The sequence below is a fragment of the Rhinatrema bivittatum genome, chromosome 2 (genome assembly GCF_901001135.1).
Source record: "Rhinatrema bivittatum chromosome 2, aRhiBiv1.1, whole genome shotgun sequence".
NCBI classification, from domain to species: Eukaryota; Metazoa; Chordata; class Amphibia; order Gymnophiona; family Rhinatrematidae; genus Rhinatrema; species Rhinatrema bivittatum.
In genome coordinates this window covers 585,190,997-585,218,732 of record NC_042616.1, presented here as the reverse complement: position 1 = coordinate 585,218,732, position 27,736 = coordinate 585,190,997, and the positions used below count along the sequence as shown (strand labels likewise).

The following is a 27,736-nucleotide window of genomic DNA, read 5'->3' as shown; positions in this document are numbered from 1 at the left end:
CCGATTGCTTCCGTGGCTCTCCCGGGCTTCCGGGCCACCCAACCACGTGACTCCCGATTGCTGGGGTCCTGCAACGCTGGCGCCAGCTGAGCAAAGAGGACGTGCAGGGCACCCGCAGGGGAGATATGGCTGGCCTCAGTCTCGCAATCAACGGGAGGCTGACATCAGCCGCATCGCCGCAACATCATCACGCGTTTCCCCCGCCCCTCCCTTTCTTCCTGCTTCCTTGTTCATGCCGAGGCAGCCGGATCGCAGGTAAGGGGAGGTCTCCTCAGGCGCACGCCATGTTAACAGGGGGGGGGCCCCTCCCTGCAGGAGTGCTTTGCCCTTCCTTATACACACAAATTAAATCTTTTAATATATACATACAAACATATTACTTAAGGCAACTAATAAACTAGGAGAGAGGAGTTGAATGAAAATTCACTTGGTCTTAATTCTTAAAATAAATAAACTAGATTCTCATTTATATTGGTCTTATCCATTAAAAATGTCTCCAAGTGTAATGGGTAGGAAAATATAAATTTCTTAGCCTAAAAAGTAATAAAACAATGACAAGGAAATTTTAGAACATAGGTGGCTCCAATAGCCAAGTTTTACTCTTCAGGGACAAGAAATGTCTCCTACGAGCCTGTGTGAATCTGGAGGCATCAGGAAATATTTGAATTTTCTGGCCACAAAACAAAGCATCTTTGTTCCTGAAAAAGTTCCTAAACACTTGATCTTTATCTTGTTCCAATAGAAAAGAAACAAAAAATGTTGATCTATTATTAATTATATCAATGGATTCCTCTAAAAAGGTAGACACTCCCAAGCTAGATGATATATCTATATTTCCACTCTGAGCCGTATCCTCTTATCAACTCATTTAGGAAAATACAATTTTTTTGAAATTTTATGAATGTCATCATCACTATATAACAATATTTCTTTAAGAAATTTCCTAAACATTTCATATGGTGACAACAAATGAGTTTGCGGACAGTTAACCAAGTGCAAATTTTTTAGATGCATCAAGTTCTCAATATTATTAATCTCACCTTGCAAGACAATTATCTTTGATATGCATATTTTCTTAGTTCTGAAGTAATTGAACCTTGGAGGATAATGATCCAACAACTGTTTCTAATCCAGAAATTTTCCTACTCTGCTCCTCAATAGAGGTTCTATTAGTATTAACCAAGGAAGACAAGTATGCATTCACTTGTGAGACATTAGAATCTAATTTAGATATCATCCTCCACAGAACAATTAACATGACATTAGAAGAAACTTCTGTAGGCTGTTGAAGCCTACCAATATCCACAGATGAAATATCATTAATGGAAAGAGACTGATTAGATGATATACATTCAGCCTGAGAATATCTAGTTAACAAATCATGTTCATTACCACCAGGAGTCATTAAACTATTTACCATAATGATATCATTAGCTGGAATAATTGGTGGTTGTGGAGGAGAAGAAGGACCTTCACCAGGACTCAAAGAGGCAGAAAAAATGCTCCCTTCGCAATCCTCAATAGGCGTCTCATTCACTCTTGTAACATGGATGTCCACAGGGCCTCGGAGGGATTGTAAAGTAGGAGAAGTTGTTGTTAGTTTGGCTTTCCTTTTCTTCCCCATTTGACATCCGTGGCTATATCATAAAACAAATGTCCAGATATACCAAACTGTCCAAGCAAACCAAGCGAAGCCAAACGAAGCCGAACAAAGCCTTGCGCCCCTTTGGGGTGAGCAGCTTAGGCAACACACTGGCGGGGCGCTGCCCTGCCGTCAGACTTAAAGGGCCGGCAGTCGCTCTCAGTTGATGTCACCGGCCGCCCCTCCAGGGAATGTCAATTGGGAAACCAGGCTCACCTGCCTGGTTAAGTGCCATTGATAGTAGGCCCCTCGGCTTCAGCAGGGGAGATGGGGAAGCCCAGCAACTCCTCTCACCTCCAGTGCTCCCCTGCAGCTGATCATCTGAATGGAAATCCAATGAATGTAATGGGAGAGCAAGGACAGGTATACTAGCAGTGGGGTCTAGCCAGTTTCTAGACAAATGATATTCTTTAACAAAGGAACCATACAGTGGATGGGCATGCTATTGTCACATCAAGCAAAAGTTAGTAAAATTAAACAGGATACATTTGCGCTAAAAATTAAATGAGAAGTAGCAAATGAAATTGGAAGAAAACTAAAACAAACTGCGAAAGCTAATAAAGGAAATGGGAGAGTGCCACTTTGGCACAAGCTTATAACAGAACGAACACGATTTTACCAGCCTACTTGCCTGAAATGGCATGGACTTTGAAAAATTTTGGGAAAGCATTCATGGCACAGTAAAGATCACAACATTTAGAAGTGAGATAGCAAGAACCAGTAAGGAATTCTTGGACTTACTTGCGGAAGAAATGCCCCATCCAGAGCTCTTAAATAAAAGTGGGTGTAAGCTCTCCAGAAATAAAAGTTTTGTGCAGCGCATGAGAAAACTGGCAGGGGACAACAGCATGGTTGATCCTGAGAGGTTGCAGTTGGTCAGCTGGTTGCTCAGATTATAAAGTGAAAAGTAAACATGTTCTGGTGGCCTTGGCTTAGGGCAGATAGGGGTAAAGGTTACACCTTTCAAAGTATGGCATGTCTCTAAATGAGTTTGTTTTGCACATACCATGACAGGAGTGAACCTCACTCATAAGCCCGGGTATGGTGGGTATGATTTCAATCTCTCAAACAGCTGCGCGCGGCTTGTCATTTTGGTATTTCTTACAAGTATTTTTATAAGTAAAAATGTGCTATTCAGGAGTGAGATTTCTGTGTGTGTTAATAAAGTGATGGCCTTATCTTTTCCAAGAGCCGAACGAGTCTTTATGACTGAATCTAAAGCATGGTTTCACAGAAGAGAAAGTAATAGATAACCAATGTTAAAGAATGTTTTCATTCAACAGATATGAAACAAAATTAAAAAAAAAAAATAATTCATAGCATCCTAATTGGAAAGTAGCAACATACCTTAATGCTCAATTGAAACCTTTTGTCATAGATTGCAGCTTATCCAGCACACAAAATCGCTTTAAGTAGTTTTGAATCAAGCCTTTGATTACGGGGTCTCCAGTATTGAACAGACACTCTTAATACTTCATGAAGCCTCAACAGCTGGGAAAGGTTATTTGCTAAATACATCTAAGTTTCTGATCTGTGAAATCCCATATTCCCAATATTACAGCTAACCCATGCCCACTCTATATCTAGAATAAAAAAACTTTCCTTCAGATTAGTTTTCTCACTAATCATGAACTTTTTACAACTTGTAATAAAAAGTAATCCATACCTGAAAAATGTATGGTGCTCAACACACACTTTCCATAAACGCTTTGCAGCCCGATGGTTTGGCAGCTTAAACCCAATGGTGCTCTCAAACTGTTCAAACTAAAGGAAGAAAGAGAATAGCTGAATATTTACAGTTATTTGCAACACACCATTGTCATTTAGAGCTACATTTTCAAAAGTCTGCACAGAAGTGCCAAAATCTGCACTTTGAAAATGTCTACAACTGTTTAACACTCATATGCGCACTTGAGGGTTTCCAATCTCTAGCTTTAGATATGTAAGCAGGTGGTATGGTTTTCTTTTCTACATTCTGTTGTAATTATCAAATTCATTGTTTAATAGTGCTTTTAGTTTGATTGTATTGTTTTTTTGCTTTGACTGTATTGTATGCATTTTATTAGTCTGCTAAGGACTATATTTGATTCAGACTGTACTTTGTTTTCAGCATGTTGTTGGTTGGAGCAAAACAGTTTAAATAAATAATTAGAACACATATTTTAATATAAATCCCACTGATGTCTAATCCTGCACCAAGTATTAAAGCACTTTAAGTAAGGAGGTGTTTTAGTTTGGAGTGTTTGAATAAAACTTTTATTACATGTTTAACAATTTATAATTATTTATATAGGAAGCAGAACAAATGATAGCGATCGGTGTTATCAAGGGATTCTTTATTGGTATATTGCCCGACTCTGGCCGAGTTTCGCTCTCGCAGGAGCTGCCTCAGGGGCTACTGTAACAATGGTTACTTGTCTTATGTCACACTTCAATGTAACAACATTATAACATGTAAATTATGAATCCTTAGTAATTTAAAGTGCGGTCAGCGCTTTTACATCAGAATGCCAAAATTTGTGGAGTATAATCTGAAAAATCTGTGTCACGTAGTTGGAAGTCCTAATTATTTATATATACATAAGAACATGCCATACTGGGTCAGACCAAGGGTCCATCAAGCCCAGCATCCTGTTTCCAACAGTGGCCAATCCAGGCCATAAGAACCTGGTAAGTACCCAGAAACTAAGTCTATTCCATGTTACCGTTGCTAGTAATAGCGGTGGTTATTATCTAAGTCAACTTAATAGGAGGTAATGGACTTCTCGTCCAAGAACTTATCCAATCCTTTTTTAAACACAGCTATACTAACTGCACTAACCACATCCTCTGGCTACAAATTCCAGAGTTTAATTGTGCGTTGAGCGAAAAAGAACTTTCTCCGATTAGTTTTAAATGTGCCACATGCTAACTTCATGGAGTGCCCCCTAGTCTTTCTATTATCCGAAAGAGTAAAAAAACGATTCACATCTACCCGTTCTAGACCTCTCATGATTTTAAACACCTCTATCATATCCTCCCTCAGTCGTCTCTTCTCCAAGCTGAAAAGTCCTAACCTCTGTAGTCTTTCCTCATAGGGGAGCTGTTCCGTTCCCTTTATCATTTTGGTAGCCCTTCTCTGTAACTTCTCCATCGCAATTATATCTTTTTTGAGATGCGGCGACCAGAATTGTACACAATATTCAAGGTGCGGTATCACCATGGAGCGATACAGAGGCATTATGACATTTTCCGTTTTATTCACCATTCCTTTTCTAATAATTCCCAACATTCTGTTTGCTTTTTTGACTGCCTCAGCACACTGAACTGATGAGTTCAATGTGTTATCCACTATGACACCTAGATCTATTTCTTGGGTAGTAGCACCTAATATGGAACCTAACATTGTGTAACTATAGCATGGGTTATTTTTCCCTATATGCATCACCTTGCACTTGTCCACATTAAATTTCATCTGCCATTTAGATGCCCAATTTTCCAGCCTCACAAGGTCTTCCTGCAATTTATCACAATCTGCTTGTGATTTAACTACTCTGAACAATTTTGTATCATCTGCAAATTTGATTACCTCACTCGTCGTATTTCTTTCCAGATCATTTATAAATATATTGAAAAATAAGGGTCCCAGGGCAGATCCCTGAGGCCCTCCACTGTCCACTCCCTTCCACTGAGAAAATTGTCCATTTAATCCAGATTGTTATAAATTCCTACACAGACTCTACACGCTAGTAGAATCCCTCACCTTAGCCATTCTTGGAGAAGCTGATCTACAAATAGAGAATTTTTCTGGCATGAATCAAATGCTGAGACCTTATTTTGAAGGGGGATATTTTTCTCTTCATTGCCTTTTTTTTTTTGTTTGTTTGTTGGGTACTATTACTGCTATAGAAAGGAATAGTAGAAGGGAAAGGGTTACTGACCTCCCCATCCAGATCCCATTCTAACTTTATAGATTAACCCATTAATTAGGGGATTAGACTACACAGAATAACTTGATATTATTGGCTGGCAGAGAAACACAAGGAAGTAATTTAGATAAATGTAGTCATTTGTGAAATCAGAACACTTAAGTAAAGATCAGAGGAAATTAAATTAGTAAAACAATAGTACATTCTTCACGTAATTATTTTTTAGTTTGTTTTATCTTTAGTAGCTAAGACAACAAGATTCTTAATAAACTAAAAAACATTTTGGAAAATTGTGTATAACTATTAGTGACTTTAGACAAATAAGTGCAAAATTTACCCTAACCAAAATTATAAGAAGTAGTAGGTTTATTTGAGATCATAGGTAAATAAGAGTAAGATCATAGATTAGGATAAATTATTAGTCCTTCTGTAGAGAAAGTACTTCTTTGTACCAGGAAGGGGAGGGATAGCAAGTGATTTAGGTTATTTTGTGTCATTTGCAAACAGAATAGATTAAGAAAATTTCTTATGAGCTTGATTGGTAGCATCATGTGTGATCTTTGTGGTAATATTTTTTAGTTACTCTGGTTTACTTTCATATCCTCAGCAACAAGAGTCTTCAAAGGGAGCAACACTAAACTACATACCTCATAGATTTACAATTATAGTTTGTAGTCAAAGAATAAGATAAGACACTTCATAAGAAATAAGAAACTGCCATACTGGGTCAGCCCAAGGGTCCATCAAGCCCAGCATCCTGTTTCCAACAGTGGCCAATTCAGGCTACAAGTACCTGGCAAGTACCCAAACACTAAGAAGATCCCATGCTACTGATGCCAGTAATAGCAGAGGCTAATCCCTGTGTCATCTTGATTAATAGCAGTTAATGGACTTCTCCTCCAAGAACTTATCCAAACCTTTTTTAAACCCAGTTAAACAAACTGCATTAAACACATCCTCTGGCAAGAAAACAGGACTACAAGCAGGGATTCAGAGTGTGGAGGTAGAAGTTAAATTCCACAGGCTAGCTAATTTTACTTGCAGGGCAGTTGAGGAAAATACAAGAACTTTGGTAGGTTTCTTTCATGTCTTTCAACAGGTACTAGAAGCTCCCAATAACTGAAGGATGGCAGGGAAACATCAAATCACCAAAGCTGTCACACTGCTATTACCACTTCTACTGCTGTCCAGAGACATATCCTGATTCATAGTGAGGAATTGGGTTCACTGTGAAAGATGGGAGCAAATTAACTCCAAGGAAACACATGGTAGAACTCAGAGAATAAGTGGTGAGATTAGGAAGCATCCAGAAGAATGATGACTATATTAACAAAACACTTATCAAGGCAGCAAAAATGGAAAACTCAAGCACAGGGGGAGGTGAAACTGGACCCAGATTACTATAGCTACTAGACCCTACACCATGACTATGATTTCCCTCAAGCTGAAAAAGCGGTATGCATCCCTGGAAGCAGAGGAGGAGAAACTGTCCCAGGATGAGAATGAACCAACACATGTAAACCACAAAACTGTGGGCTCAACACTGAACCTAGGAGGTGGATGGTAGTTATGGTTGGTGAATCAATTCTGAGGGGCAGAGAGACATCCATGTGCCAACCAGATATGTTGTCCCAGGAGGTGTATGCACTGTCTGCAGGGTTTCAAAATCCAAAACATTATGGAGAGATTGCCATAAATCCTCAAGCCTACTGATTATTTGATGCTGCTCATTCATGCTGATACAAATGATACTACTAGGAATGACATAGATCATATCAAAAGTTACTTCATGGCAATGGGAGAGAGGAAAAAGCAGTTGTCCTGCTTAACACACTACTGGAAGATCAGGCTGTCCTCCATCCTTTGCCCCTACAGAAGTGACTGAGGTGCCCAACCTGCTGGCTCTGCTGTCAGCTTGGAGTCTTAGCCCTGCCCACTGCTGATGTCATCCCTGTAGGGGGAGAGTGACCAGCTGACAGAGGATGCTAAAGGCACCATGCACATGAAAGAGAACAAAGGAACTCCTTTGTGCATGCCGAGTGACGCTGGGTGCTACTGCCTATCATTTTTTACTTTTCTATTCCCCATACTGTTCCATCTGTTGACACTAAAGATGACCACAATCCATTCCAGTAATATGAAGAAGATATGGTGAACTTGCCCATATATCTAAACAAAATAAAAAACTCTCCAAGTCTTTTTTAATTCTTATTGCTTATGAGTTAACTGAATGTCACACTGAACCCCTAAAGATTGTGTTAGTTAATGGACAAACCAATTGAAAAAAAAATACTGGCCTTTTACGACATTGTTATTGCAAAAGCTGGATTTTTTTATGTGCTACAAAATCATGGCTTACAGTTTCTGATACTGCTCTCAGTAATCAGATTTGTCCTGAAGGTTACTCTCTAATTTCTCAACCATGTGACAAGAAGCAAGGAGGTAGTTTACTATTTATTCTATTGTGTCAACAATGCTCTGAGAAAAACTGATTCTGAATTATCTTGCTGGTAATCTTGCACTATCTGGGAATCATGCCACCAAAAAATCAAACAACTACTCAACAGTCTACACCTCATCTTAAATTCCTCCAAGACTGAGATCCTGCTCATCTCGCCTGAAAACAACACCAACAACAGTATACTTCCTACCAATCTTCCTACCACACAAACCAGAGACCTAGGAGTGATAATAGATAACCGGCTAAACTTCAAGGCCCACATCAACAAAACAACCAAAGACTGCTTCTATAAACTCCAGGTCCTGAAAAGGATAAGACCTCTTTTCCACGCTCAAGATTTCAGAACGATCATCCAAGCAGTCATATTTTCGAAACTGGACTACTGCAATTCCCTATTGCTAGGTCTACCTTCATCCTACTCCAAACCACTACAGATGGTTCAAAATTCAGCTGCCCGTATCCTGACAGGCGCAAGGAAAAGAGACCACATTTCACCAGTCCTGAAAGAGCTTCATTGGTTACCCGTATACTTCCGTATCATGTATAAAGCCATAACTATCACCTATAAAACTATTCATCAACTCACCACTCTCGATCTCCAATTCCCTCTCCAAGTACATAACTCTACTAGACCTACCAGAGATGCTTACAGAGGTTCCCTCCTGGTTCCCCCAGTGAAAACGACCAAACACATTACCCTAAGAGATCGTGCCACCTCCACAGCTGGCCCTCTACTGTGGAATTCCATTCCTACAGACCTCAGACAGGAGCCCTGCCTCCCAACTTTTAGGAAAAAACTTAAGACTTGGTTATTCAAGCAAGCTTTTCCGGACACAACCCAATGACTCCCAAAACACCTTACCATTTGTATATAACATTTATTTTGTATACTACATTTAAATTGTACATTGTTTAACCATTTCTATCCTCTCTTCTCTTTTTCCTTCTCCAAGTTTGGCCTCCATTGTTAAATGTAACTGTACCTTCTGTCACCTCAGTTCTGGTTCTATGTTTTTAAGTTCTATGTATTTATTGCACCCCCGTTCTATGTAAACCAGCAAGATATGTTTTCATGATTGCCGGTATATAAAAACTCTAAATACATAAATAAATAAATAAATAAAATAAATCCTAGAACATTCCAATAAAGACCTTACTTTAAACTGCCAGTATTGTTTAATTTGATCCCCAACAGTTCCCCTATTTTTAAAATGCTTATGGAGTCAAAGGCTGATCCTAAATATGCTGATCTTGGGCAATTTTCTTGTATATGTGATGTATTCCCTCTGGCATCTCATGTAGAGCAGTTATTAGGTGCTATAATGTATCCTGGATGGGAATAAATTGTGCAGGAGACTACACAGAAGCATGAACACTCTCTTGATTTGATCTTTCGGAATGTTTCAGTAATAGGAAGACACTCTGCGAATCTCCAAATTGAAAGTGTGCCTTGGTCAGACCATTATTTGTTGACTTTTTTTTATCCTGACTGAAGGAATGCCATGAATTAAATTCCTTTAAAGCAACCCTATAAAAAAGGGGGACATAGTGATGTGGAGCAGCTGAAAGACAGTTGTGCCTACTTTGGCTAATTTAGATATACTGCACAAATATTGAAACAGCAGTTAAATGAGTGGGATAAAATTATCACTGACATGCTTCATGATATCGCCCCTGTAAAGACCTACCAAACAGGGCATACTAAGTACACAAAATGGTATAACCTGGATCTCCATATACATGCCAGTTGCTGCAGAGATATGAAAGGTCATAGTCACCCCCAAACTCCAGAAGCTCTATGTATAGAAAGCAGCTTGGTAAAATATAAGAACATTTGTGATGCATTGAAAAAAAGCATTTCTCTCTTTACAATTACAGCAGGCTGGTCATAATCCATGGGAATAGTTTAGAATTGTAAAGACTTTTACTGTTTACCTGATTCAGCTATTTTGTCTTATGTCAACAATTCTATTTCTTTTCTCTGTGATGGACCTTGTGAATTTCATGAAAGAAAATCTGACATTTGCTCCACATTTCCTGCCAATTGCTGCTGGTTCTTGCAACTTCCTGAGACTCAATGTAAAATATGATCAATTCCAACTAATGTCCCAGATTGAAATTACCTAAATTATATGATTTCACCAGTTGTGACCAAAATTGTGAATTTTCAATTTATCATTAATAGAAGGGAGTTTGCCATCTATTCTAAAACATGCTTCAGTTCAACCATTACTAGAGAAAACTGGAATGCATCCACTAGATCTAATGAACTATCATCCTATTTCTTCTTTATCTTTTCTCTCTAAAGTAGCAGAAAGTTTGGTTTTGAAATAGTTGAATCGTTTTATTTAGATACTTGACCAGTTTCAATCTGATTTTAGAAAATCTCTGAACACTAAAGTTATTTATTTAATCATACCAGTTTATATTCTGCCATTTCCAAATCGTTCAATGCAGATCACAGTTTTACCATACTCAAGCTTCGATGTATTCAGGCAAAGGTTAGTCCGTGGTACTTTTGATACTCTTAACCACCATATCCTTTAGGATCACTTGAAAGAACATGGCATATCAGGGATAGTCCTTGAATGATTTGCATCTTATTATCTGAGAGAACGCACATGGTTAGAATAAATTCCTGTTACTTTGCATGGCAGATGCTTGCAACAGGTGTCCTTGTCTGCTGGCTGGCCCTGATATGCAGGCTTCTGGCTGGACTCTATACTGGCTAAAGATTATATACAGACAATATACAATTATGTGTTCCCATTTTATCATCAAGGTCTGCCACTTTCAAAATGGTCTCCATCTGTCTTTCTGCTGTAAAATGTTGGATGGCTTATAACAAACTGTTTGGTGCTGAATTTGAAAAAACAAAAAAAAACCCCAGAAATTGTTTTGAAGAAGCTAAATAATGTTAGTATTCCATCCTCTTCTTGTTGAGAATCTGGAGATTTCCATTGTGATGCATGCAAAAAAAATTCTAGGAGTCATCCCAGATAAGAATTTACAGATGCATGATCAAATTAAGTCCACAGTCATATCCAGGTATTATAAAACTGCAATTGCTGTGATCTTTGAAATCTCTGGCCAGTCAATTTTGATTTGTGGTGTAGGTATTAATCCAACCAAGTCTAAGCTACTATAATTCCTTATTTGTGGGGTTGCCAACTTCTTCTCTGCATGTCTGTGATACTGAGCAGTCAGGACTAGCCTGAGAACAGACTCCAGGCTGGACTCTGGCAATAATCTTTATAATATCTTTATTGTTAAGCAATAATAAACAAAACAGTTGGTTTGAGCACTTCAACAAAACAATCATAATTTATAGTTCTTTTCTTGAAGCATCTCTTTCTCTCTATGGACCTCCCTCATCCCTCTGACCCTGGTCTCTTATCCCCAACTTGCAGTGTTCCACCCCTTCCCAGAATCCCTTGCTGACTTGGAACTTAAGGAGGACTGGTACAGATAGGGAGTTCCAAGGGAGGTCCCTTACATGGTCCCTCACATATCCTGCCCCTCAGCTTGGCCTTGTCAGGCTGGGCATTCAGCTATGCCCAGGCTAATTCCTGGCTCTTCCTCGCCAGTGTCCCACCCTTGGGTGTGCTACCCTGATTTCTTGTGAGCTGGGCCCACAGGGTCATAAACTGGGGGGACAATCATGTCCTAGAATAATTGAATATGGGTGCTCAGGAAGGATTCCCAATTCCATAATAGCTTCACTTGCCGTAGTCATCAGCAGAATCTGATTGGTTGGGTATTCCTGTTTGCCCCCATGTATACAGGTGTCTTTTCTTGTGATTGATGCATTCTTTTTGTAGGAGGTCCTCATGAACAAGAGTCTTGCCTGACCCTGAATCCACCAATGCTTGGGTGGTGACTTTGTCCAGTTGCACCTGGATCACATACTCCTTACGATGCTGATGAGGGATATCTACTAAGCTACAATTCTGTGGCTTTGCGAACGTGTTCGCCCACTACTCTTCCCCTTTTTCATTTTCATTCAGGGGTTCTGTTATTGCCCCCTTCTTTCTTTCCTGTGCTGTTTCTCCAGCTTGCATTAACATTCCATGTCGTCTAACCATGGACACTCTGACATTATGGTCCAGCGCTTTACAAAACAAGCATGCCCACCGTGGGGGTTCATCTTTGTTTTCAGTCACTTTCCTTGAAGGCTCTATTTTCAGCCTTTCTAAATTGGCAATGGTCCTCCTGGTTAGGGATGTGAATCGTTTTTCTGATGGATGAAAATATTGTACGATATTTTCTAATCTGTCAAATATCAGGGGGTTCCCGAAAGTGATAGGAAAACCCCACAAAATTTGTTTGTGGTTTTAACGTTTTTTTTTTTTTTTTTTTGGGGGGGGGGAGAAAGGGCACACAGAAAAAAAAACCCCAAACCCACCCTGACCCATTAAATCTAATTATTTAGAATCCCCCACCCTCACGACCCCCCAAAAACTTTCCTAAAGTTCCTGGTGGTCCAGCGGGGGTCCCGGGAGTGATCTCCCGCTCTCAGGCCATCGGCTGCCACTAATCAAAATGGCACCGATGGCCCTTTTCCCTTACACATGGTAGGAGCAATGGATGGCCCGTGCCATTTTTTAAGATGGCGCCGGCCGTCCATTGTTCTTATCATGTGACAGGGGCCGGCCAATGACACTGATAGCCCCTGTCACAAGGTAAGGCCAAAGGGCCATCGGACCCATTTTGTTTACTGGCAGCTGACAGCCCGAGAGTGGGAGATCGCTCCCGGGACCCCCACTGGAGCACCAGGTACTTTAGGAAAGTTTTTGGGGGGTCGGGAGGGTGGGGGATTCTAAATAATTAGATTTAAAGGGTCGGGGTGGGTTTTTTTTTTCCAGCTTGGGACAGCCGGGAAAAAAAAGCGGTCATAACAATGGGAAACGAAGATTTCCCTCTGTTCTACGAACACGATACCAGAACAGATTTCAGAACAGATTCACATCTCTACTCCTGATGACTATTCCCTGCAAAAAGGGCACAGAAGGAAAAATAGTCCATAGTTTCATTCCTGGCTGCTTTGAACTCCCTAAGGTACTTTTTTTTTTCCAGTGTGAGGATTTTTCCTGCTTTGGAGTTTTTCCTTTATCCCCAGACTTTATAGTCTAGTGTTTGCTGTGTCACTAAGCTGACGTCCATAACTTCAGGCCTCTCAAAATGTCAGTCCCTTGCTAAATGACCTCTCCAATCACAGTTAAAGCATGTAGAAGAGACTGTGGCCTGGGTTCTTGGAGAAGATGAGCTCTCCGTTTCTGAGGATCACTGCTGAGAAGCTTCACTCTGTGCTTCGCCAGGAAGTTAGTGCAGTTTGTCTTTTTAGCCTCCTTACCACATTGGGCATTAACTGTGCCTGGTGGAAGGCATCTACCACTTTTAGAGCTCTTTCCAATGTGAGCCCTGTGTGTCGGCAGACCCAGTTTTGCATAGGCTGGTCAAGCTCATCTAAGAATTATTCCAGAAGCACCTGTTGGGCTATTTCATGGCCAGTCTTTGCCTTTGGCTGTAGCCACTTCCAGCTGGCATCCCTTCAGGTGATCAAACAGACTTTGAGGGCTCTCCCCAGGCTGCAGGAACCCCCATCAGAACTGCTGCCGGTCTGTTTTTGAAGTATACCCAGCTCTCTCTAGGATAGCAGCCTTGAGTTCTGCTTGGAAAGCCACTTGACTTCTGCCCATATGTTAGCCAAGTAGATATTCCAGTTGGCCTTGGGCCAAGCCGAAAGGTGGGCAGTCCTCTCAAAGTTTCTCAGGAAGACCTCTGGGACCTTACCTGCCTTCATTTTAAACAGGATGTGAGGTAACAGATTCGCCTGGGTTAAACTAAACACCGTAGTCTGCCCGGCCTGCGCCACCTGAGTTAACACTGTTTTGCTGCACAAGTTTTCTTTACAGCACTTGCTACTGGTCAAGTTGAGTTTGTGTGGCGTTTTGCAATTGCTGCTGCCCTGTAGCAAAAATTTGGATCACTTGCTCCATCTTCTCTGCTTTTTGAGCCATTTCCTCACTGGGTATCTCTCAGGACAGAGTAAGAAAAAAACCCAAAAACATACCTGCTGGCCTGTGGAGCCCTGACTGCGCAGGCAGGGCTACCCTCCCCCTTAAACCTGTTGTAACTTCAGTTGGGGGGGGGGGGTGAACTGGGAGGTCCCAGGAGAAAGAGAAAAAAAAATATGTAGGGTTTTTTTTTCCTCTCTGCTGTGGTTTTGAGTTTTGCCTGTGCTTCCTCGTAGACAAGCATTTCCACTTCTATTACAGCTCATATTCTCGAGGCTTCTGTCTCTCTCCCTGGGCCTCCCTCATGCCTCTGGCCCTGGTCTCTTATCCCTGCTTGCAGTGCTCCACCCAATCCACCTTGCTGGCTTGGGACTTATGGAAGACTGGTATAAATAGCTGCACCCAGTCCTTTAAGGTATTCTGAGGGAGTTCTTTAGATGCGCCCTCACAATGCCCTCCAAATTCTTCAGAATTTGATATCAGAGCTTGAGATGAGAGCTCATATCACCTCTATCTGAAAAGATTTACACTGGCTGCCTGTTTAATGGTGGGTTCAATTCCAAATTGCATTACCTGTTCATAAAATGTTGAGTGCTGACTCATTCCCTTGGGTGAACTCGACGGGCACATCTATAATCTTACTCATGTCTTGATCACCTCAAGGAGGGCTTGTAGATATCACTTTGGTTCGTTTTGAGCACCAAAGCCATGACTCAAGAGAGAGCTTTCTCGGTTGCTGAAACAATTCTTTGGAACTCTTTGCCAGAAGCTTTGTGTCTCACTACTCTACTAAAACTTTTAAGAAAATGTTAGACATCTATTTCAGTAAGCTTTCAAAGAGTGAGAATAATCTTCTGATATTATGTAACGGTAAGCTGACCAGGAAGTTGTAGTGTATTCTGCATTGTCTGTGTAACTTGGTTTGGTTCTTTTTATGAATGCTTTTTTTCCACCTGACAAAGAAGAGGTGCAGCGTCTTGCAATAGAGACTGGCAAATCTATTGAGGGCTTTAAACAAGGATCGTTGGGGATGGGTGGACAAAACTCTAAGGTAAGAAAAACATTAAATGCTTGTATAAAAATGGGAAAAAGAACTACATCTGGAAAGTTATGTACACTAATATTCATAGTAGGGAAAATAAAGTCCTGGATCTAGAGGAAGCCATAGAAGAAGCTAACTTAGAAGTAGTAGCTGTCATGGAGACCTGGTACAAAGAAAACCATGATTGGGATATAGTTATACCAGGTTACAATCTATTCAAGATGAACCAGGCAGGGAGGAAGGGAGGAAGCATGACATTATATATACAAAATAATATTAAAGCAACAGAATTGAAGGACTTATGAGATAAGGAGGAGACACTAACGGTTAATCTGGAAAGTGGGAATGGAATATCTATATCAGTGTAATATGCATTCCTCCACCACAGACAAAAGAAATGGATAGAGATTTAATGGAGGATATTCACAAAAAAATTGCTATTAAAGTAGAGGTGCTATTGTTAAGGGATTTCAATCTGTTGGATATTGATTGGGACATCCTGGCTGCTGTGTCTTCTACAAGCAGGGGAATCCTGGATTCTCTACATGGAGAACTGTTCCACCAAATGGTAACAGAACCTCCATGGAAGGGAGTGATACTTGACCTGGTGCTTACCAACAGAATAGTATCTAATGTCCAGTGATCATTGGATAGTATGGTTCAGTATTAGAGCATAGGAGATGAAGGTTCATTTCAAGGCAAGGGTCCTAGACTTCAGGGCAACATTAAACACACACAAGTAAGATTGGAAGTGAGGTAACCTCAACTGAATTTCAGAAAAGCATGTTTGTGAGGAGCTAACTAAATAACGTAGACAAGGAGATGGGTTCGGATAGGATATATCCGAGGGTACTAAGTGAACTTAGAGATAACATAAGATTGCCATACTGGGTCATATCAAGGTGCATTAAGCCCCATATCATGTTTCAAATAGTGGCCAATCCAGGGCACAGGTACTGGCAGGATCCCAAAGGGTAGATAAGATTCCATGCTACGTATCACAGAAGTACTGACAATTCTGCTGGCTGACCTTTTCAATACTTTAGAGTTGAGAGTACTTCCAGAGGACTGGAGATGGGAGGATGTGGTTCCTATTCAGGTGCTTGCGTGCTCTTATGCAGCGGCCATCTTGGTCTCATGTATATATTCCGGACCAATTCTTTTTAACATTTTCATGAGTGACATTGCAGTAGAATTGTCGGAAGAAGTTTGTCTTTTTGCTAATGATACCAAAATCTACAACAGGGTAGACAACCAGGAAGGTGCGACAAATATGAGGTGGGATTTAATGAAGCTTGAGGCATGGTGTAGAGTCTGGCAGTTAAAATTTAATTCTAAAAAAATGCAGAGTCATATATTTAGGATGCAAAAATCCAAGGCAGAGGTACAGTACTGGGGGTGAAATTCTTCTAAGTATGACAGAAGAGCAGCATCTTTGGACAACTGTATCCTATGATTTTATGGTGGCCAAACAGGTGGATAAGATGGCAAAAGCCAGAAAGATGCTTGCTCAGCTGAAAAAGGGAAGCAATATTGCCCCCATACAGGTCCTGGGGACATACCTTCAAAAGGATATAAACCGGCTGGAGTCTATATAGAGGGTGGTTCTAAATGGTCAGTGGTCTATTCTAAAGCATATCGGGAGAGTCTTAAAGATCTAAACATATCTACCCTAGAGCAGTGATGATTAACTCCAGTCCTCGAGTGCCACAAACAGGCCAGGTTTTCAGGATATCCTCAATGATTATGCATGAGATACAATAGAGGCAGTGCATATAAATCTTTCTCATGCATATTCATTGTAGATATCCTGAAAACCTGGCCTGTTTGTGGCACCTGAGGACTGGAGTTAGCCATCACTGCCCTAGAGGAAAGGCGAGATAGGGGAGATATGATAGATATATTTAAATACCTCCAAAGTTTCCATATACAGGAGGCCACATAATGAGGGTGAAAAGGGATAGACTCAGGAGTAATCTTAGGAAATATTTCTTTACAGAGAGGAGATAATAGATGCATGAAAAAGCCTTTCAGTGGAGGTGGTGGAGATGAAAAAAAACCTAGTATCTGAATTCAAGAAAGTATGGGATAAACACAGGCATCTCCAAGAGAGTGATGGGAATTGTAAAGCTAAATTAATTGGGTGGAAAGGCCAAATGTCTTTTTCTGCCATCACAATTCTATACACAGACCCTTACAAAATAATGGAGGACAAATGAAACAAATGCATGCAAACAAATGGAAACCTCAAGAAATCAGAGAAAGAGAAACAGATACATTTTCACTTTTTTCCACTCCTTCCCTACATCTCTCTCAAACACTGATTCTTTCCCTTTCATTTTCTCCATCTCTTTCTTTTCTGCCTTTCTATCCACTCAGCTAAATTTCACCCCTCTGTCTCTCCTCTAATTTTCCAGTCCTCAGTTTCCTCTTTTGACTTCTACCTACTAGCTTTCTATCTCCCCCAGCCCTTCCGCCCCTCCACCTTTTTTTCACCCACTAGTCCATTTCACCCTCTATATTCACCCTCCCTCCAACACTCATGTATGTGCTTCCCAACTCCTCAAACCTTTCAGGTCACTCATTCCCTCCCTGGATGCCAGCTTGCTCTGCCTCTTTCGCACAACCCAGCCTCATGTTATTCATTTTTCATGGCCTTCCCACTCTCTCTCACCCCTTCACAGATCCAGCCCATTTCTTCCATGGCACCTCCATAGCACCCCATTTCTTTCCTCACCCCTCTGTAGCACCATCCAGTCCTCCATGTCATTCATAACCCCACTCTACCTTTCAGCCTCTCTCTCTACCATCTCACATTCTCACTCACAATCTCAACCTAACACCTCTCAATCATACCCATCCAACTGTCAAGTACTCATTGTCCCCCCCAAATCCCCTCTCTCCTCCATTCTCCAGTCACTGCTCTCCCCCAAGTCCTGAAGTTGCATTTTTCCCTGTTCTCCCATGCAGTTCTGAAGTCCCCATTCCCTCCTGCTCTCCCCCTAGTCCCAGAGTCCCTGCTCTCCTCCTCCCTACCCCTGAGCCCTCATTCTTCCCATGTTTCCCCCATCCCCAAGTTCCATTCTTCCCCCTGCTTTTCCCTCTCTCACACAACCAATTTCTGAGTCCTTTCCGTCTCTTTCCTTTGGTTTCAGCGGCTCTGCACCTGTAAGCCAGTTCAGCCTCTGCTTCTGCCACCAGTGTGGACACCTCTGTTCTCCTCCCCTCCCCTCTGCTTGCAGCCACTCAATGGAAACCCAGCCTGTTTAGACCATGGGGCTCTTGTATCAGTGCCCCCACAAGGTTCAAAAATCAATTGTTTGAAATGTATGGGCCCAGTGTGGTTCAAACACTGTTTCCGTCTTGCAGGACTCCAGGTATACATGAGCCCCATTATTCAAACAGCTCATGTATCATTATTCAAACTGAATGGCTACAAGCAGAAGGAAGAAGGAAAGAGATGTCCATGCTGTTAGCAGAAGCAGCAGCTTAGCAGCTGACAGGTGCTAATAGAGGTTAGGATGGCAAGCAATTTTTTTTTGACTAAGAGGAGGTGAGAAGGGGAATAATTGAAAACAAGTTACAGAGAAGGTGGCACATTAAGGACTGAAAAAAAAGGAGGAGGGCAGTAAAAGAGGGAAGATCAGAACGAATGAAAGGGGGATAGAGGGAAATAAACCAAGTGAAGAATGAATGAATAACAAAGGGGAAGTGGACAGGGTTGGCAGAGAGATGGAAAGGCTAGTAGGTGACAAGAGTATGATTTAGGACCTGGAAAGATCCCTATGAATACGACCAAAAATGTCTTATTCTGCTCATTCACCCAACAGTAACTTGGGGCCTGCTTCCCCTTTCCCCAAATCTTAAACCCTAGCTCTGTCCCTGGATCCTGCACAGCCTCTGCTAGGACCATCTGATATTATAAATGCTTTGCATAATGTGCTTTCTGCAATAATCAGGTAGAATATTTGGTTCCATATCATTCTTTCAGAAGAAGCAGAAGAATATTTAGAAAGTCTTTGCGCTCATGGCATGCGAGTACGGAGGATAATGTTTCCTCTGGTGATAAAATTATCTTCTGCTGCTCTGACATGAGGACATCCAACCCGACTGAGGGTCCAAAGTGCTGGCAGAGAGATACTGGAAGGTCTCATGGTGGTGCTTCAGCTGAGCCACGGCATCCCGCACCTTGTCCCCAAACAAGTTCTCTCCACTACAGGACAGGTCAGCAAGCTTGTCTTGGACCTCCAGTTGGAGGTCTGATGCTTGGGAGCCATGCCAGCCTATGGGCCCTAATGCCTGCCGCCACTACTCTAGCCGCAGTCTCAAAAGCATCGTAGGTGGAACGGACCTCATGTTTGCTGCACTTGAGACCCCGCTGGGCAACAGCCAGGAGAGCTTCCTACTGTTGCTGGGGAAGGTGTTTGGCTACCTCCTGGACCTGCTGCCAGAGGTTGCAAGTGTACTGGGTCATATAAAGCTGGTAAGAGGTGATGCGAGCAATCAACATCTCTCCCTGATACACCTTCCTACCAAAAGCATCTGCAGTCCGGTGTTCCCGCCCTGGAGGTGCTGAAGTGTGGGTACAGGAGCATTTGGTTTTTTGAGGGAAGACTCCACCACCACTGACTGGTGTGACAGTTGGTGCCTCCCCAAAACCTAACGCTGGTTGGACAAGGTAGAGAGCATCTGCCTTACGGTTCACTGGCAGTATGGAGACCGGGTGCTCCCACATCCTGAGGAGTAACTCCTTGAAAATATCATGGATGGGATAGCGAGCACCTCCTTTGGGGCATCTATGAACTGGAGAACCTCCAGAATTTTGTGATGGGTGTCCTCTGCCAGAAGCTGGAAAGGGACAGACTCAACCATAGCCCGTACAAAGTCGCAAAGGTCAGATCCTCTGATAGGGATTTATGCCTCTCATCCGGAAGAGATGGATTCGAGGGGATGTCTCTAGAGTCCTGCGAGGAAGACTCAGAGATATCATCTCCCCAGGGACCATACCGGGCCTCCTCCTCACTGAAGTCTTCTGGGGGGCCCCAAGGAGGGTCCCAGCCTGAGACCCCTGTCATGGAGCCAACAGCACCAATGGCCTCGAAGACACAGGGGGCCCCGAAGCACCAGGAACTGGTGTGCAAGGCATCAGCACAGATGGTGCCCCTAGACGGAAGGCATTATCCTCCTCCGAGGAACCCACAATGAGGATGACTCTGGACAGAAGAGGACTCTGCGGTCACTGGGTCATCAAGAGACCCTTGGGTTCTGGTGGCGGCTGTGTGGGCAAAACACCCAAGAGGATATCGAGTCAGTCTAGCAGCAGTGCAGGAGCAGGCTTGGACACCAGGGGCACCGGTGGAGCTGGCAGCTCGAATCGCTGAAGGGCTGGGAGCACCACCTGTTGCACCCTGCAGTCCAGCTCCTCCTGGAAGTCTGCTGAACCGAGGACAGAAGGAGTAGGATGACGACGAGCCATGGCTGGAGCCTCCCTGGAACCCCAGGGGAGGTTCAGTACCCAGCACAGATGTCTGTGGGGAACACCCAGGACTCCAGGGTTCGATGGAGGTAGATGCCTCCTTTCTGAAGGGTCACTATGGGGGCAGCACGGAGGACATTGATGCTGCCCTGAGCATGGCACCATGCTAAGGGCAGGGCATGGTGACCAGTGCCGATGTTTCCAAGATTTCCCTCGGTGCTCGGCCCAGTCTTTCCCCGGCACAGAGGATGGAGATGATCTGGAGGTTCTTGAGCGCAGAGACACTGGAGAAATCCCCTCTCTTGAACCATGCTCCCATGAGGGTGTCGAAAGGGAAGTGGGCACCGAGAGAAATGGCTCTATTGGTTCCCCATCGTCCTTAGGAGTAGAGGCACCCAACACTGGAGTCGAAGTGTCAGATTTCTTTGACCCAAAGAGTTTTTCCATTTTATCAAGATGTCCTACAACCCTTGGGGGTGATTTGGTCGCTAAGATGACACCCCTGGATGATGTGCAATGCCACCAGGCAAAGAATGCAAATTTCATCAGCGAAAACCCAACAAAAACCCATGAAAAAGAGCCGGCGAGCGGCCAATGACTGGCGGGCACAGAGCAAAGCACAGTTGGGAATTGACTGCACAGAAGGTACAAAAAACTTACCATGCTGCCCTGAAGCACCGAGGGGGGAAGGGGGACCCAGCTCAGAAAAATATCCCATGAAAGTACTGATGAAGTACCGAGAAAAAAGCTCTAAAGAGCAGAGTGCCAAAAACCGTGAGGCAAACAGCTCCGCGGAAAAGAAGAGACTGACGAGGGACCCTGCATGGACAGTGGCATGCTGGGCATGAGTGTGCCAAGTCAAAGTTCTAGAAACTTTGACAGTTTTCCGTGCTGGACTCCATCTGATGATGTCACCCATGTGTGAGGACTACCATCCTGCTTGTCCTAGGAGAAACCATTTACTGAATTGAATGCTATAAAATGATAAAGTAGTAAGAGGGAACTCATGGAAAACCAATAAATGAGGAAGTACCAACTTGACAGCGTTCATGTTCACAATATAGGAAGTATTTTTTGTCCAAACATGCCCTCATTCTGAAAGACAAAATACTGGCAACAAGACAAAAATACTCAAGCATAACCATTTTACTATTCTGAATGCAACAACAGAGTAATGCCAGAGAGTTCATACAAAACCAGAAAATCAGGACAAGTAACAGGCTGAGGGGCAGCTCAATGATGTGGGATATGGTCTCTAGATAAAGCAGCCCTCACTACTGGAAAACCACCCCACAATCATTAGAGAAACCAATGTGATGTACTAAATGTGTTGATAATCTTTACATTTGGCAAACCTATTCTATAAGAAAATCTAAATTCTATTCTGCACTTTGGGGGTCTTTGTGCCACTCAGCCTTGCTTCCATGCCCAGATCTTTCACCTTGGAGTTTTCTTTGCCAAAGTGCTGTCATACCCTGCGGGGGGTGGGGCTGCTTTGCACCTCTCCTGGTGGTTTGGAGCCTTGAATCCACCCTTTGTCCTGCTTGGCCCCTTTATCAGTCACAGTGCCAACCTTGGAGGTTTTACTGCTACCTTTTCTGCTTTGTTCCTCCTTCATATTGGCTTAGGATGCACTAATGTCACTTTCAGTGCAAGTTTGCCATTTGAAATTCCATCAAGGGTTCATGGCACTGTTACTGATGCCCTCTTTTGGAGCTTTGGGGTGTACTTCCCACTTTTTCTGCTTTTTTGTTCCTCTTACAGTGACTTGGTGAAATCCTGCCAATTCTGATACCCTTTACCCCTTTATATTGTCATAAGCTATTCATGCCACTTTTGGTACCACTTTCCAGTCTCCTCAGTCTTTCTAGGTACCTTGCAGTTCTTTCCCCTTCTGTTGATTTCTTCCAACAAGTTTTAAGACAATTGATTAGAAAATTTATCTGTGATGCTTCCCCCATTGATTTTAATGGCAAATAAAAACCAAACTAAAAAAAATATTTTTTTTTCATTTTGAAACTAAAGAAATGAATTAGGGTCCCCATAAAAATTTTAAAATGAAATTTTTTTTTCCTGTTCCAGATGCCTATTAGTCACACAACTTTGCACTTACACACACACACCTGCTACCATTTTATATATTCGGCTTGTAAAATTGCCAGGTACTCACAGATATTGCCCCTCCCTAAAAAGTCAATAGAGCTTATCATAATACTTTCATTTTCTACATTAAAAAACATGGCACTACTTCATTATCTCAAATTTTGGAGGTTATTACGGATGAATGAATTCAAGTATTTTTCTTAGACACTTTTGGGGCAATTTTCAAAGTTGTGTGTTTCAATGCTAATTCTGCAGGTACTTTTTTCCCTGTGGACTTTGTACCAATTCTTAAAGGCACATATTTCCCTTTGAAAACTGCCTAGCAAAGCTGTACCTGCAGAGATTTGCACTTGCTCTTTTCTTTGGATACTTTTTCTCTGAAAAATAACATGCATAGTTTTGAAAAGGCAAAACTACATGTGTTGCTGGCTTCCCTAACTTAACTCTACTTCTGATCCCAACCACTTTGTCAATGGGTAGACGTTGGCGTGTTGTTGTTCTCCATTCATACTTTTAACCACGTACAGGGTGTGCCATTTTCAGACTCCACATTTAATCTTGGAAATGGCTTTTGCCAACTGCTCTAGATACTCTGCAGATCCAGTTTTTCAGGATAGGCAGATCCAGTTATCATTCTACCCCACTGCATACATAACTCCCCTAACAAAAAAAAAAAAAAAAAGCAGGACTACAAATCCATGCATGCAATGGGTTAAACCAGGATAGATCAACTTGTCCTAAAACAAGCGGATCCAGTTGGCAACCCTATTAAGAAGAGTCCTCTCTCATGCAATATACATTAATTCAGAATGCTTTGGTTAATGCTATCTGTTTGACTGTCTGCTAAAGTTTTGTGGAAAGATATCTGCAGAATACTAATGCTCAGTTACAGTATCTAGCTTTGTACACTGTAAAATTATCTGAATGTATGTTGCCTCTCCTTGCATTGCCAAAAATAAACAATGCAAATGCAAACATATCTACCACAAATTACAGGATTCTAACAAAAATAGTGGGCTGGCAAGGAATCTGTTGGTCCATTTTTACAGTTTATGAAAGAATTCACAGACAGTTTTAAAATTGCCATACACAGACAAACACAGGTTACTTAGTTTTATTCTCTAGAGAAGACAAAATATGTATGCTAAACTTTGATCAAAGTGCTAAATAACTACGATGAAAATGCTGTATTTTTGTGAACTTTTAAATTTAAGAGATGATGGAAGATGTCACTGGATAGTGGCAGATGTTCAGAAAATGGCCATGCTGTAACTACTTACCTCTCCGGGTCGGATTTTGATGTAAAAATTGTTCCGTTTGTATGAAATTTTCAGAACCTTGGGCCAGGCAAATCTGTTTATTCTGAGCCTGTCTCTGTAGATCAAGAGACCACTGGCACAAACGCCCAGCATGATTTCAACACCTTCCGAGTCCTAAAAGAAGCAAAACACTTCATTGGGGTGAATTAATACTTTCAAAACTCCATGCTGTCCCACTGGAAATAATGATGTCATTTTCTTTTTTCATTTACTGAGATAGGGTGTCCTGCCAGACTAACACAAATGACATACAGAATATGAACCAGCCGAAGTATGGCATGCTTTATGGCAAACAGTGTGCGGGTGTGCCTGTGCACAGGTGTGTATGGGGATTCCCCCTCAGACAAGAGTTATATTTAGTTACATCTCGGTCAAGGGCTCTAACATGGGCCACAAAGCATTTGTAATTAAGATTTTGTACTTGTCACAGTCTGCACAATTAGATCCTTGACTTTTTGTTTCCAAATTGTAGATTTTTTCTTCCAGCAAAAAAACACAGGTAGTTGGATAGATGTAAAAAAGGACTTTATTGAATCTTGCCCAACTCTGGCCAAGTTTCGCTCAGAGAGCTGCCTCAGGGGCTTAAAAGCCCCTTGAATTGGCTAAGATAAATTCAGAGCTCTCATGTAGCATAGGGAGGTATTCCTCAGCAACAAATGGCACTTGAATCAGTTTTCAAATCGTGACACTTTTAAAAGCAGACAGCTTTAAAAGTGATGATATTGCAACTCCACTCGCCTCTCAGCAATGGTTACTGCAAAGATCTATGCTACGTGAGAGCTCTGAATTTATCTTAGCCAATTCAAGTGGCTTTTAAGCCCCTGAGGCAGCTCTCAGAGCGAAACTTGGCCAGAGTTGGGCAAGATTCAATAAAGTCCTTTTTTACATCGATCCAACTACCTGTGTTTTTTGCTGTCAGCCACCTTGGATCGATTACCAGTTTGTTTTCTTGGACCGATTTTTTCTTCCAGGCAAAGCTGGCCAGTATTTCTGTTGCCTCTGGAGCAAGTCACTGCCATAGCAATTAATAGCTTAGATTACCTAAGACCCTATTCAGTTTTTTATTTTATTTTTTTTATACAGATACAAAACCTGAGAAATCCCCCAGTGTATGAGGTCGTTCAAGAATTAGAACTTTTCATATATTGTTCAGCTCTTCCATATCTTAATCATGGCATCTGGTATACGGTAGTTTTCTTTGTTTTAAGCCATTTAGAGCTGAATTTTCAAAACTGTGTACATTCGTTTAGGACTGAATTTTCAAAGCCATTTAGGGCTGAATTTTCAAAGCCGTGTACATTCATAACACACGTAAAGTGCACATGGAACCTGATTTCATGTTTACTTTGATGCACACTGAGGAAAGATGTCCCAGGGAGGCGGAGTTGGGACGGACACCATACTTCTGTATTTTAAAATTAAGAGGCCAACATTCAGCTAAACTTATACCGAGATGCTGATTCAGCCCCTGAACGCCCCCCTGCCTTAACCAGCTACCTTTCTAGCTGGATTAAAACTTTAGCCAGCTAAGTCCTGGGCAGTGATTGCAACTGGGGATACTTGAATGGCAACACTTATCTGGCTAAGTCTGAACTTAAGCAGGCAGTTTAGGCTGTTGAGAATATAAGAAACACACCAAGTGTTTCTCAATATATTCTGGAAAAATTGTTTTAATATGTGATGGGGGATTTTTTGGTGAATTGGTTTTAGATGAAGGTGTAGTGTGTGGATGGTATGTGAGATATAAGGTATGTATGGTATGAATGCATTTGAGGATCTAATGGAATAATGTTAAAATTACAAACACAATGTATACAGATTGATGGTTTACAAGGTCTGTTAGTGGTCCGCATGTTATGTAAAAAATTCTCTCTTAATATATGTTGTTTATAATTACTTATTCTTTATTTGCATAACGTTCTCTTTAGACCTCTGATTGTATTTATGTCATAAGTCTGAACTTATCCAAAAGAACAAAATAGCAAATCTGCACTCTAACACGATATGTTCATAACAAAGAGTGTAGAAGAATATATCACTTAGTCCGTAGATATCTTCAAAAGACTTTATTGTGAGAATTTATATATCTTTATAGTGAGCGGCAGCTCCATACATTTACACAAATCATGTCTTAAGTCCCCCGACGCGGACCCGCGTTTCGCGGTAGCTGCTTCGGGAGGGACGTAACCATTCAAAGAACCATCTGTTAACCATCTGTTAACACAAAATATTGGAGCATCGCTCCAATATTAAACATCTTCAGGAGAATACACCGTTGGTGGACCACTGGGTACAACATTCACATTTGATCTCAGACCTATTCTTTTTTGTATTGGAAGTAGTGGCCCCTCCGTCTCGCGGAGGAAATTATTCTGAATTTCTTTTGCGTAAAGAGCAGAGATGGATACACATTTTGGATACTATTTCCCTTCGGGGATTGAATAAGGAAATCGAGTGGAATTTATTTACATAATCGTATATGCGCTTTGATTGGCTCAGGTTCTCGGACATCTGATTGGTGGAACAGTTTGGCGCCTTTTTTGACAGCTTAAAAGCCCCAATACTCCATTTTAACTTGCGCTCCTGTTGTTGCTAAAAGATTGGAAGTAAATGCTGTTTAAAATATTTACAGGTATGTTCTCTTAGATTTTGGATGTATCACAATTGTTCATCGGTATGTTTGGCTTCATTGCACTTAGTCCTCTTTTAAAAATTTTGTGTTAACAGATGGTTCTTTGAATGGTTACGTCCCTCCCGAAGCAGCTACCGCGAAACGCGGGTCCGCGTCGGGGGACTTAAGACTTGATTTGTGTAAATGTATGGAGCTGCCGCTCACTATAAAGATATATAAATTCTCACAATAAAGTCTTTTGAAGATATCTACGGACTAAGTGATATATTCTTCTACACTCTTTGTTATGAACATAAGTCTGAACTTAGCCACACAAATGAAGCTGAATATGGACCTCTGTGTGTACAAGTTCTCTCGCACAAACTGCACCCTTGGAAGAGGCAGTATGACTTGGGATTGGGGAGAGCCTGTGCATGTGCATGCACCTGGGCACTTACCTGGGAATTCAGAAAGCAAACTTATGTGCATAAGTTGGCATTGAAAGTTTAGGATACAGTCTGCGTGTAAAGGGTACACACAGACTTTAAATTTACCTGCAGAGTTGTAAAATTACCCTTCCTAAGGATTCTTTTCAAAAGGTATTTCCATAAGTCAAACAATATATGTGGGTAAATTTACCTGGACTGAGCGAAAGCAATCCCAGAAGTGGAGTTCGAGAGGGATAGGGATTTGGATTTATGTGCACACTTTTGGACTTTAAAACATATGCACGTAGGTTTCTTCAAATATCCAGCGCACAAATTCACAGGTGTAATGGTGCATGGGTAGTTTTGGTGGGATATTTTCAAAATGAACATACATATGTAAATTCGTTTTGAAAATTGGTGCAACTTGTGTGCTCATTTGTCAACTTTCTTCTACAAAATGACCCTTTTAATAGCATTTTTAACAATATGCTCCACATAACAAAATCTGCAGAGTAAATACCCTGGCGTGGTGTAGATCGACTCCATACATGGATAATTTTTTGGCATTCTCCAAGAAGTGCATCTCTGCTTCTGCAGGCGTCATCCCCCTGAAGAGTACAAAGCCAGATCGTTAGAAGATTTATCTGAAAGCCTCCACTCAAGCCTACAGAAACCTTTTTTTTAAATCTCAGATGTAGCATAAAAACAGTACAGACCATGGAGAGCCAA

At 41.7% G+C, this 27,736-nt stretch overlaps 1 protein-coding gene across 17 annotated transcripts in view; it reads right to left on the bottom strand.

Moving 5' to 3' along the window:
* EPB41L3 (erythrocyte membrane protein band 4.1 like 3) overlaps positions 1-27,736 on the bottom strand; it is a 459,693-nt gene that overhangs the window by 68,420 nt on the left and 363,537 nt on the right. For all 17 annotated transcript variants that reach the window (XM_029591057.1, XM_029591046.1, XM_029591044.1 and 14 more), the window contains exons 8-10: positions 27,528-27,615; positions 23,930-24,082; positions 3,309-3,406 (exon numbers count right to left, since the gene is read on the bottom strand). In XM_029591057.1, coding sequence (XP_029446917.1) covers positions 3,309-3,406; positions 23,930-24,082; positions 27,528-27,615 — 339 coding nt within the window. The remainder of the gene's footprint in view (positions 1-3,308; positions 3,407-23,929; positions 24,083-27,527; positions 27,616-27,736) is intronic.